Source organism: Nyctereutes procyonoides, unplaced genomic scaffold (assembly GCF_905146905.1).
Source record: "Nyctereutes procyonoides isolate TBG_1078 unplaced genomic scaffold, NYPRO_anot_genome, whole genome shotgun sequence".
Lineage (NCBI taxonomy): Eukaryota > Metazoa > Chordata > Mammalia > Carnivora > Canidae > Nyctereutes > Nyctereutes procyonoides.
In genome coordinates this window covers 15,842,853-15,855,921 of record NW_026575048.1, presented here as the reverse complement: position 1 = coordinate 15,855,921, position 13,069 = coordinate 15,842,853, and the positions used below count along the sequence as shown (strand labels likewise).

The 13,069-nt window shown below is 38.2% G+C and overlaps 1 protein-coding gene across 6 annotated transcripts in view; it reads right to left on the bottom strand.

Annotated features, from left to right (window-relative positions):
* The window catches only part of TDRD15 (tudor domain containing 15), a 73,627-nt gene that overhangs the window by 41,489 nt on the left and 19,069 nt on the right, over positions 1 to 13,069 (bottom strand). For 3 of the 6 annotated variants that reach the window (XM_055327703.1, XM_055327702.1, XM_055327705.1), the window contains 2 exons: positions 8,904 to 8,991; positions 6,865 to 7,624 (listed from right to left, as the gene is read on the bottom strand). In XM_055327703.1, coding sequence (XP_055183678.1) covers positions 6,865 to 6,906 — 42 coding nt within the window. In that variant the 5' untranslated portion in view covers positions 6,907 to 7,624; positions 8,904 to 8,991. The remainder of the gene's footprint in view (positions 1 to 6,864; positions 7,625 to 8,903; positions 8,992 to 13,069) is intronic. The other 3 variants (XM_055327706.1, XM_055327707.1, XM_055327704.1) reach the window with 2 other exon arrangements.

Below are 13,069 nucleotides of genomic sequence, written 5' to 3'. Positions count from 1 at the left end.
ATTTATACATACGTACACATACAGAAAAACTTTAATTTTTCAATTAAAATTTTTATTATAAATGCTCATTTAGTACATGAGAATTAGAATGCTAAATTATCAGCTTCAAAATATTGGTTTCCCCTGGCAGGAAGAAAGCCTGAAGGAATGGGTGGTAGGTGCAAGGGGAACTTTAGCTATATCTTTAATGTTTAATTTCATTTATGTCCCAGAGAAAATAATAAAGACAGAACTGAAGGCAAAAGAGAAAAAAAAAAAAAGCAAAATGTCATGATCTTTCAGGCATTTTTTAATATATTTTTTATTGGAGTTCGATTTGCCAACATGTAACACCCAGTGCTCATCCCGTCAAGTGCCCCCCTCAGTGCCCGTCACCTAGTCACTCCATCCCCCCACCCACCCCCCTTCCACTACCCCTTGGATCTTTCAGGCATTATGGGGAGTACATATAGGTATCTGTTATATTATTTTCTGTACTTTTGATATGTTTGAAATGTTTTACAATTTAACATCATTTTTGAAATTGAATAAAGCCAGCCAGACTTTAAACTTCACACCACAAAGAGTACTATCTGGGAATCGTATTCCTAAGGAATCTCACAACTGATACAGCTTCCAGATTTACAAACAAAAGTCAATACATATTAGTTCTCTCAGAAAACTTCCTCAGAGGTATTAACAAACTGAGGATCAGGTCAGTGATTTCTTAATTACACTTCGGCACTGATTTTTTGAAAGATGCCAGTCAACCCTAGTGATCCATCAGATAATGGCAGCATGTCAGCAAACAGATACTGCTGCGTAATTAAATTATCAGATTAAATTATCACTGAGGGTAAGTGAGTGCCCTGTGATACCGCCCTTGCAAGTGAGGTCAGAGATTTATCTCTGCTCAGAAAGAATTCAGTGTGATTAAAATCCAGCCTGTAATGGACTGTACCATGTCCTTCCCCTATCTTAACACTGATCCCTTGGAATCATCGTCACCTGTCTGGATGCTTGGCTCACCCTAGGCAGACAATAAATAATTGCTGGCTGACTGATTAGCCTCCAGGAAACAAAATTCCATAAATAGGAAGACTGTGCCTACTTATCCCTGGCTCCTAATATGGTGGACCTAGCATGAGGTAGGAACCAGCAAAAATATGAATGGGTAAAGGTAAAGCCAAAGGTGCTGCTACTTCCATGAAAATTTCCTAGCTCTCTCCAGCCAGAAGGATCTCTTCCTTTCAAATGTTACCTTCTTAGAATGTTTAACACCTATTCTCAGGTACTTATGTTTAGGTCTCATTTTCCATTACTACCTTTTTTTTTAAGATTTTATTCATTTATTCATGGGAGACAGAGAAAGAGAGAGAGAGAGGCAGAGACACAGGCAGAGGAAGAAGCAGGCTCCATGCAGGGAGCCCGACGTGGGACTTGATCCCGGGACTCTAGGATCACACCCTGGGCCAAAGGCAGGCGCTAAACCCCTGAGCCACCCGGGCTGCCCCCATTACTACCTTTAGGCTTAAGATCAAGGACTGTTCCTTTTTTGTCATTTATTACAGAATGATGGGAAATGGAAAAAAAAAGTCTTAAAGCTAAAATTAATTCATGTTTATATTTTATTTTTCTAACTTCAGCAGAACTATAATGATTTCAAAGTGTGCAACTTCAAACCACTCAAAATGAAATCCCACTTCCATGTATTTAGTTGGTAGCAGAGCAATGGGCGATGACATGTGCCACACCACCTACAGGGCCAGTGTGCCTGTTTGCTCAGCTATTTCCCATTAAACACCAGCAAACAAAGACAGCTGCCAAACATGTTCTAGGTCAGTTGTTCTGTTTGTAAACAGTAAGTATACAATAATTAACAAGATGTAATCATTTGCAAACTGGATTTACACAGAATGAAAGAATTTTTTAAAAGGAGAGAAATTAAGGTAAGTCTTAAGTGCTTAATGACCCCATTAATTGAGAGGGAATTGAAGAAATTAAACAGACACAGTAATGGCCTTGGAGCCATTAATCTATTCTGGGAGTACTCCTAATGTTTACCAGGTGATTTTTGTCTGAATAAAGAGCTGAGAGTCAGTCTACTTTCTCACAATAATTCTTGGATCTGGTCAATCAGAAGAATCACTGGGAAAGCTCTTGAACAATATAGATCCCTGGATTCTCTTCATACATCCTTCATCAGAATCTCAGGGGTAGAGCTCATGCACATGGATTTTTTAAGAGCCTAACAGGTGATTCTTTAGAAGTGCTAGCCAGGTTTGGAGGTTATTGTGCAGGATGTTTTCTCAAACTAGACACTGCTGACATTTTTGGATAGTTAATTGTTTGGATGCTGTCCCATACATTATAGGATATTTAGCATCATCCCTGGCCTCTATCCAGTAGATACCAGTAGCACCCTCCCTTCTGCAAGTTGTAAAAACAAAAAACAAAATATCTCCAGACATTGCCAGATTTCTCTGGGGGCTGAAATCACAATCCATTTAAGAACCACTGCTTTAGAACAACCCTAATAGAACTTTCTGTAATGAAGAAAATGTCCAACATTGTAGCCACAAGTCACATGTGGTTATTGAGTACTTGAAGTGTGGCTAGTACAACTAAGGACTTGAATTTTAAATGTTATTTTATTTTAACGAATTTAATTGTAAAAGCCACATATAACTAATGGCTATCATATTGGGCAACACAGTTTTCACAAGATTCAGATCTGACTCCAGGCAGTGAAATCTATACAATGTCTTCCCTAAGTACTTTGAGACATGTCATGTAGAAATAATTTACAAGAATAGAAAATCTAGGGCAGCCCCGGTGGCTTGGCAGTTTAGCGCTGCCTTCAATCCAGGGCCTGACCCTGGAGACCCAGGATCGAGTCCCATATCAGGCTCCCTGCATGGAGCCTGCTTCTCCCTCTGCCTGTGTCTCTGCCTCTTTCTCTCTCTCTCTTTCTCTCTCTCTGTCTCTCTGTCTCTCATGAATAAATAAATAAAATCTTTTAAAAAAAAATAGAAAATCTACCTACCTCCCTGTCTGAGTCAGAAAATCTCTTGGGAAGTTATGACTAATGGAAACTTTACTTGCAGCTTTTCTAAGTGTTGTCTAGGAAATACTTTTTATTACTACCCTTTATATCCAGATTGTGATACTTAAAGCAATCTAACTGGGGATAACCCCCTTCAGTCCCAATCTTGATCTAATTTTATTATCAGTCCTTAACATTTTCTTAGGGAAAAAATCCCATTGCTGTCTGATTTTTGTCAATTCTAGCAGGTTAAACATAAAGTTACCGTATGTCCCAGCAATTCCACTCCTAGATGCATACCCAAGGAAGATGAAGACATATGTCCATACAAACACTTAAACATGAATGTTCATAGCTGCATTGTTTTTTCCAGTTTTATTGAGGTATAATTGACATACAGCACTGTGGAAGTGTAAGATATATGGCACAATGATTTGACTTACATAGAAGGTGAAATGATTACCACAATAAGTTTACTTAACATCTATCATCTCATATAAATACAAAAAAAAAAGAAAAAAAGAAATTTATTTATTTTCCTTATAATGGGAACTCAGCATTTACTCTAACAATTTCCATATATACCATATATCGGTATTAATCATAGTCATTAAGTTGTTCATTACATTCATAGTACTTATTTATCCTATAACTAAAATTTATACCTTTTGACCATTTTTATCCAATCCCTTCTCCACCTCTGGTAAGCAACACATTTATTTTCTTTTCCTTTGTTTTTCAGATGCCACATATATATGAGATCATATAGAATTTATTTTTCTCTGTCTGACTTATTTTTCTTAGCATAATACCTTGAAGTTCACTCATATTATTGCAAATGGCTGGATTTCCTTTGTTATAGCTGCCATATGTACACCACATCTTCATTACCCATTCATCTGTCCACGGACAGTCAGATTGCTTCCATGTATTGCCTTTTGTAAATAACACCGCATAGCTGCATTATTCATAATAGCCAAAAAGTGGAAATAATCAGTCTAACAACTGACAAATGAATAAATAAATGTATATCTATCAATGGAATATTACTTGGCAATAATAAGGAATGTGGCCTTGATATATTCTACAACAGGATGAACCTTAAAACTATGCTAAATTAAATAAGCCAGTCACAGAAGACCACATACTATATGAGTCCATTCATATGAAAGGTTTATAACAAGCAAATCAATAGAGGCAGACAGTAGTTTAGCAGTTGTCTAGGGCTGGGGTGAAATGAGGATGTATGATAGCTAATGGTTATGGGGTTTCTTTTTGGTGGGATGAAGATGTTCTAAAATTAGATGTGATGCTGGCTGTACAACTCTGTGATTATACTAAATCTATTGAATTATACACTTTAATAGGGTGAATTGTATGGTTTGGGAATTGTATGTCAACAGAGTTGTTAAAACCTCTGTTGGTGTAATTCACTCTATTGGTGTAATTCACTCTATAAGCAGATCTAACAAGAAAATCTGCATGATAACATCAACTGGTGCATAATACTTATTACAAACTGGAAGTAGTTTTTGATAATGTTATTATCTTATTCCAAAATAGTCTCTCCACTGGTTACTAGCACTCTCATTTCCAAGATAATTGAAGTGACCCTGCATTACCTCCAAACTCAGGCTGAAAAATGTTAAGCCTGGCCCTTACTCAACAACAAATTCTTCCACTCTATGAGCCCCACTGCAGGACAGTGAATTCATTCAGAGGATATTCTGCATAACCCCAGCCTGCAACTAAAATGGCCCAATCTTGTAATTTCTGAGGTCCTCTCTAGTCCATAGGAATAATGGATTCATGAACATTACCAATGAGAAAAGATAAAGGGATAAGAGATATCCTAGTCTATCCTTTTGTCACAAGTCAGTTCAGTCAGACCCTGTACTGGATTAAAGTACTAAGTCATGGAAGATAAACAGCTCTGTCAGGTAATTCTAAGAGGACATTTACTTTTAGGGCTTTGAGTTCTCTAAGTAACCCCAGATAAAGCCTGTTCTTTGACTCTCAGCTCATCTGATTCAGAACACTTTACAAGAAATGAAACATTTCAAAAAAAAAGAAAAGAAATGAAACATTTCTAGATTTTCCATTATAAAGCAAGAGCTGGTACTAAAAATGACTGCCAGACTTATGCAGCTTGAGCATGGACCACTCAGGAGGCCTCCTGGAAGTGTGCAGAAGAGGAAGGGAAAACAGAAAATATCAAATGAGGTAAAATTTTTCATCATATAAACCAAAAGAAGAAAAATGCCTAACTAAGGCAATTTTGCTTTTATTGTCCAGAAGAAAGAATGTCAAGGGAAATTAAATAGTTTGTCTAAGTAGTTAGGTAGAGAATGATGTCCAGAGAAGTAGGGGCTCAGATAAGGCAGGAAAGAATAGGCTTCTTCTTCTTCTTCTTCTTCTTTTTTTTTTTTTAAGAAGAGGCTTCTTAAAGGAAAATTATGTAGGGAGGAATATTAATTCAGTGACTCATTCAGTAGACAAGGCTGAAGATCTTAGGTTACAAAGCAGTGACATGTTTCTGACCTCTCTTCCATTCACTGAGGATACAGATGAACAAATACTTAGAGCATTTATGAGAAAAGCTAAGTCTTTAGGAATGGTTCTGGGAAGAGTCTGAATTATTGGGAGGACAAGTGTCATTCAAGACAAAATGCATTAACTGTACTCTGAATTTCTTATAACTAGATAGAGTGCCAGCCTTCCCTGGCCCTCATCATCTGGCTTGGTAATTACATCCCTCTTCTGTGTTGCTGGATATACCCTTAATATACCGCTTCAAATTATGTAAGATTGTTATTTTTTTCAGCCGTTAGAAAGGACAAATACCCACCTTTTGCTTCGACGTGGATGGAACTGGAGGGTATTATGCTATGTGAAGTAAGTCAACCAGAGAAGGACAATCATTATATGGTTTCACTCATACAGGGAATATAAGAAATAGTGAAAAAGATCATAGGGGAAAGGAGAGAAAATGAGTGGGAAAAATTAGAGGGTGACAAACCATGGGAGACTCCTAACTCTGGGAAGTGAACAAGGGGTAGTGGAAGGGGAGGCGGGCAGGGGGATGGGGTGACTGGGTGACAGGCACTGAGGAGGGCACTTGATGGGATGAGCACTGGGTGTTATATGTTGGCAAATCGAGCTTCAATTAAAATATATATATATATATATACACATATATATATATGATTGTTACTTTTTATCTTCTTTCATCACAACACAGTAAATTTCATAAGAACCAGGACATTGGGGCAGCCTGGGTGGCTCAGCAGTTTAGCACTGCCTTCAGTCCAGGGCCTGATCCTGGAGACAGGGATCCAGTCCCACGTCAGGCTCCCTGCATGGAGCCTGCTTCTCCCTCTACCTGTCTCTCTCTCTCTCTCTCTCTCTCTCTCTCTCTCTCTCTCTCTCTCTGTCTCTCATAAATAAATAAATAAAATCTTAAAAAAATAAAAAAAAGAGCCAAGACATTGGCATCAGTGTGGTTCTCAGTTTTCATGGGTGTCTTCACAGTTTCTAAGGTTGGCATACTTTCCCACCACTGGTAGTGTTTCATTTTCAGGTATTCCATAGGCCACTTGGCTCCTTCCCAGGTTAGGTAATTCAAAGATTACCATACCTGGACTCTGCTGTAAGACCTGTGGTAAGTCAGATTGTAATGTAATGCTAAATTCCATTAGTATTTGGGCTCGGCTCCAAAATTGATGCCTTATTCAAAATTGTGCCCTGGAGTGGATTTAGTGTCATTGCTTTGGCTTCAAGTCAAATATTTTTTCAAAAAACATTGTCACATGGACTTGGGACATTTGAACTGCACTTACCCAGTCTGGAACCCTGGGAGCTTTCCGTGTTATTTCAGCCATCTATGTGAGATGTTAAAGAAACAAATTGTTTAGTGACAGTTATGAAAGAATTCAAGCACCATCCCTGTTGCCCATCTTCATGGAAGGGGGCGTGGTGGGGGCAGGGTAATATAGCCATTGAAGAGTCTGATGTGTATCTCCAACCACGTATCCACATCCAAGATATGGACTCAGAAATTTAATTATGGTCCTTGCATGTTCCAAGTCATTAAACCTAATCCCAAATTTTGTCCCTTTTTTTTTTTTTTAACCCCTCTGAGTAGAACTTTTGAATTGCAAAATGACAATGGATTGTCTGGATAAGAAGTGTGATTCCAACAAATCTTTCAGTAATGATCTTTCCATTTATCCCACTTAAGTAAAAGGTATAACAGACACAGTTTCTTTTTTCTGGACTGCCTATGTCAATGCAGACTCTGTGTCAGACTTAAAAAAAGAGAGAGAGAGGGAGAGATAAATAAGGTCCATGGATGTCCCCCCATGCGGCGCCAACTTGTTTGAGCCAGTCATTATCTCCAGAGCTATAAGAAGACCTTTTGGAACTCCACCTGCCTCTCCTGCCAAGGCTTCTGGGATTAGAGACCAGAAGACAGAAATGCTCTGTTCTTTATTTCAAGGAGCACACATACATGAACTTTGGAGTGAAGAAATCGTATTTGTTGAAACCTTTGCTCAGAGTTATAAATCTATGTGCCGCGTGGCAGGGATGTCTCTAACTCTGGAACAAAGAACAAAGACCATTTTAGTTAGTCACACTGAGGAAAATACTGAAGACATAGAAACCACAGGAGTGTTCATAATATCCCCCTGCCTCCTCCCCTCCTGGAAGACCACCTGCTTTCCCTTTAACTCAAGTAGAAATCTCTTGGCATATTCCAGCTCCAAATCTAGGGTTTTGAAGTAATAAAGCTAGTATCAGAAACATTCCCCAGACTCTTACAGATACATTTTTAATGATGATGAATTTAGATCTTTCATAAAGCCATAAAACCTCAACGTAGCCAATAGCCTGGAAGTCATGGTGTTTCACTTCATCATAGAAGTGAGGGAGTAACTAAGAACCAACATCACAAAACCCCTCAGAGGCCCCCTGACGCCTACTACACCTAGAAGGATTCTTTAAAACATTTATCTGATTCATAAATATAATATATTTTCACTGTATAAGAATTTTTTAAGTTATATAAATTCCAGTTAGTTAACATAGAGTATAATATTAATTTCAGGCAAACAGTACAGTGAAAAAGGAAAATACTTTCATAATCCACCACAATACATTTTGTTCACCATGCTCTGTTGTGATTAAAGAAAAACTAATATGCTAAATCTTACAGAATAAGAAAGAAAACTGTGGATTTCTACTTATGATGTTTAAATTCTGAATTTTGCAACTTACAACATAAAACATCAAAGCATACTTGGACAGGGATCTTCTTTGAAACAAGAGGAGATTACAATAGGTGTGAAAAATTGTGAAATCAAGCCATCTTCAAGGGAGTGTGCATAGCATGATATTCTCTATACAGATCCTGGCAGTGCCAGGAAAACCTTGCACTCAAAACTGGCCAAATACTGCAGGGTGCAGCCCATAACCAGTAGAGGGATTCCAGAGGTGTGTGCTATTACCCCTGAGTTCTTATCACAGACACTGAAATTCAAGCAATTAAATTAGAGAGAAAGCAATCTAAAGTGGGTGAAAACAGAATGATTAAGGTTTGTGGATTTGTGTTGATCTTGCACTGATTAGGGCTTCCTACAGAAGATGCCAACTTCCCTGCAGAAGTAAAGAGGCAGATCTATGGAGGGTACTTCCTAATATCATGTGAAGTTATCCAGGCTTAGAAGGAAGGGAGGTCTGGCAACAAGCAAGATGAGCTAGTGCTAAACCAGGTTCTGTTGTCCTTAATTCCATGTGTTTATTGAGGTGATATTTGGTCTGGAGTATTCTTTAATTGTCCTGTAAACACTGCAGACCCTGTAAAGTCAGATCTACTTACAAATAATGGCTCCATGGATCTGGAATTGATGGCTACATACCCTTGCCTTGTTCATCTTGCTTTCCATTGCATTCTTCAATTTCCAACTCTAAAATGTAAAAGAAAAATAATTGACACCTCTCCTGGCCTTGTCATCTGCACAGTTACAGAGTTGGTTGGATGGGGTCACCACCAAGATCCCCTGCTCTACATTCTAGTTCTCCTCTGCTCAGTGGTCCTAAAGATTGAGTGTCCTGCATCAGGCAGGAGCAGTGTGATTACTGCTCCATGTCAACAGTGCTGGCCTGTTGGAAAAGCTGTGCTATTTACTGTTTTAAACCAGCTACCTTGTCCCTTCTTTATGTTACAGCACTGACAACCCATAAGCTCACTAAGACTGTTCCCTTTAATCTAAGGACAAAACTGCATCTCCTTCAAACCTCAGTGAGGAACAGAGTGAAACCAAATCAACAGTGGTGTAGAAAGACAATTGCCCCAGTAGTAGCTCAAGACCCCTGGTGAGTCAGGTCACATCAGGCTACTCCTCTGAGGCTCTGGCCAGCTCAGGGTCTGAAATGGAATTGAGTGAGGGAGTCTGCATTCTCCAGAAATCCAGAATGAAGGGGTCAAGAAAACAAAGATCTATCCCCAAACGCCAAAGAACACCATTCCTGAGTAGTACTGATGCATTTGGTAGAATCTTTGCTATAGAATCAGAAAACTCACTCATAGAAACTACATGAGGACATTCTGTTTATCCCCCTGCTTTCAAATAATTAGCAAGGATTCACTGAGTCACTTCCTATACCCTTAAGCATGTACTGGGATGGAATCCAACCCATAGCATTTTTCAGGACTTTAATTATCTCAAAGTATCCTTTGGTAATCTTTTTCAACGTCTCACCAACATCAGCTACCCAGTTAATATCTAACCTAAATCCTTCCTGCCACTTATTGAAGCCATTTATTTTCTTTAATACCTTAGGACATATGGGAGAATAGCAGATAACCTTTTTTTGGAATCTATTCTCAGCGTGTGAGCTTTCCTTTTGCCTTGATTCCAGTGAACAGAGCATGCAGGGAAGAATCTCAAAGAACATAGACTGATTAATTCTCCAAATAATAAAAAGAATCAGGAATAAAGTTGTTGTTTGATTTTTCTGTATATTAGCTTTGTGATCCTGGGTGATCTTGCAACACCTCTGAATTCTAATTTCTGCTTTTGTAATATAAATATAATACCTAAACCAAAGTTCATTATAAAGGTTCTAAAGGCTAATATATGCAAAAAAACCTGTCAACTGTGAAGTACAATAAAGATGCTAGATAGAGTAATAATTATTCACATGTCATGAGGATTAAGTCTGAAGAATAATGGTTAAATAATATTCGGAGGATGTGGAGAAAAGGGAAGCCTTGTGTATTGCTGGTGAGGATGGAAAATGGTGCAACACTGGAAAATATTATGGTGCCTCCTCAACACAATTAAACACAGAATTACCATATGATCCAATAATTCTGCTACTGAGTATATGCCCCAAAGAACTCGGTGCAGGGATTCAAACAGACATTTGTACACAAAGATTTACAGCAGTATTATTCACAGTAGTCAAAAGTGGAAACAACCCAAATGTCCACCATGAATGAATGGACAAGCAAAATGTACTATATGCATATAATGGAATAATATTCAGACTTAAAAAGGAATGAAGTTCTAGGGCACCTGGGTGGCTCAGTCAGTTAAGTATCTGTCTTCAGCTCAGGTCACAAATTTAGGATTCTGGGATGGAGCCCCACATCAGGATCCTTGCTCAATAGGGAGTTTGTTTCTCTCTCTCCCTCTGTCTGTACCCCCACTCATGTTCTCCTTCTCTCTCTCTCTCTCTCTCTCTCTCTCTCTCTCAAATAAGATCTTTAAAAAAAAAAAGAATGAAGTTCTGACACATACTACAACACGAATGAACCCCAAAAACAGTATGCTAAGTGAAATAAGGCAGACACAAAAGGACAAAGATTGTATGACTGGTGTCACTTCCGTAAGAGTAGTCAAACTCATGGAAACAGAAAGTAGAATGCTGATTGCAGGGGTTGGGGGAGGGGAAAAATGGGAAGTTGTTGTTTAATGGGAATAGATTTTTCAGTCTGGGATCATGAACAAGTTCTTGAGATGGATGGTGGGGATAGTTGCAAATTAATGTAAATTAATGTCAGTGAACTCTATGCTGAAAAATGGTTAAAATGGTAAGTTTTATGTCATGTATATTTTACCACAATGAAAAAAAAGAAAATGATAGTTGCTACATGGCTCCCACTCAGCAGACGATATGGGGGATACAAATATAAAAGAAAAGATTGGATTGACTGGACAATATATAAAACAATCCAGCCTAATGGACAGCACTCTGTGAGCAGAGGCTGCTCTGAGAGAAGGGAGGAGGTGGTAGTGAGTGTGCAGGATCAGAATGACCACAGAATGCCGGCTTCATGGATGCACAGACCTAGACTGGGTATAGGTCTCTGAATGGACATAATCAAAACCTTAATTATTTTCAGGCCTAGGAAGTATTTTCGAGCAACAACCCCTCCTCTTTCTACCGTGGAAAGCACCCATTTTCCTCCTGTTTCTGCATAAAATCCAGGAATCTCATGCAATATTGTGTTGTGCCTTCATGCCCAGAGAACTAGAGATTAGGATCTTCAACACCCATTTGAATTGCAGGGATTGCGGGATGGGAGGGATGGCACAGAGAAAATCAAAAGGCTAGGTATTGATTGACAAATTACCTGGGGTCAACTGAGATAAGCAGCAGTAAACCATTAATGTCTGCATTCTCCTCTCTATGGTGCTAAAGACTAAATGTCCTGCATCAGGCAAGAACAGTGTGATCATTACTCCAGGTCAACAAGGCTGGGCTATTTATGGTTTTAAACAAGCTGTGGAGGTACTACCTTGGTGCTATAAGCACAAACTTTTTGGTGTACCAAAAAAGATGAAGCGCTTGTTTGGTAATGGCAGAAAAAGGGTATGGTTGTGGATTGTATAGAGAGTGGTGACATCAGGCTAAGTGATATAATGGGAAGGAGGGTGGACTTTAGTGACAGACATAAGGTCAAATGCCAATTCTGTTACGTACTACCTTGTGAATTTGAAAATTATTTCACCCACTTAGCTTCTCATATATATGGCGTAATAATACTATATCACTGGGTTTGTAATGAGATGGTGACAGTTTATATAATGTCCCTTAAACATAAAGGGCCCTTTAATAATGAGAAGAAAATCAAGGGGAAAAAAAAGGTTTTTAGAGAGGGTAGCTATGATTGCTTCTAGATTATAATAAAAATAGCTGAAGTGCACAGAATTAACATTGTCCCCAGGACTGTCCTAAGAACTTACATTTTGAACTCTTAATCCTTGGGAAACTTCTATGAGGTAGGGACCACAGTTTACATTTGAGGAAAGAGAAGCAGAGAAAGAGTAAGAAACCTGTCAAGTGTCACAGAGCTAATAAAATGATGGCACCAGAGTCCATATTCTAAACTGCAATAATATAGACCAAAATGATATTTGGTAGCCTCCTAAAGAACAAATTCACTATGCATAAAAATATGTAGCTTTGGTTTTAATAATAAGATGATCAGAGGAGACAAAAGAAATGCACCTTTAAATCTCCATAACAAATCATAGAAAGGTTATTTTATGGTCATACTAAGTTTCTTTTCAGCAAGGAATTCTAAAGATAAAGATAAGAAAGAAACATATATCACCATGTCATATAAATAAGAGACTTCATTTTTATATATAGCCATTAAAATATTTAAAGACATAAATACGATGATTTTCATTGCTCAAGACTTTCATATTTTTGATAATTTTAGAATTCAAGAGTTTTAATATAACTATATTCAATATGTACACTTTCCCCAATTAGTATTGAAAAAGAAGTAGATTGCCTACAAAGAGACTTGCATGAGTAAAACCATACCTCAGACATACCAAACATATTATAGAGGAATGTGAGGTTGCACCCGCTCTTTACTCATTACCCTAATATGAGTTACAGAAAGAAAAGTGTGGGCCAGAACACTTCAAAATCCATGAAGAAATGGAAAGATATTCTGCTGGTCAGTGATTGGCATAAAACACACAATGTCAGATCTAATTACAGAAGTCACTTAACAGGGGA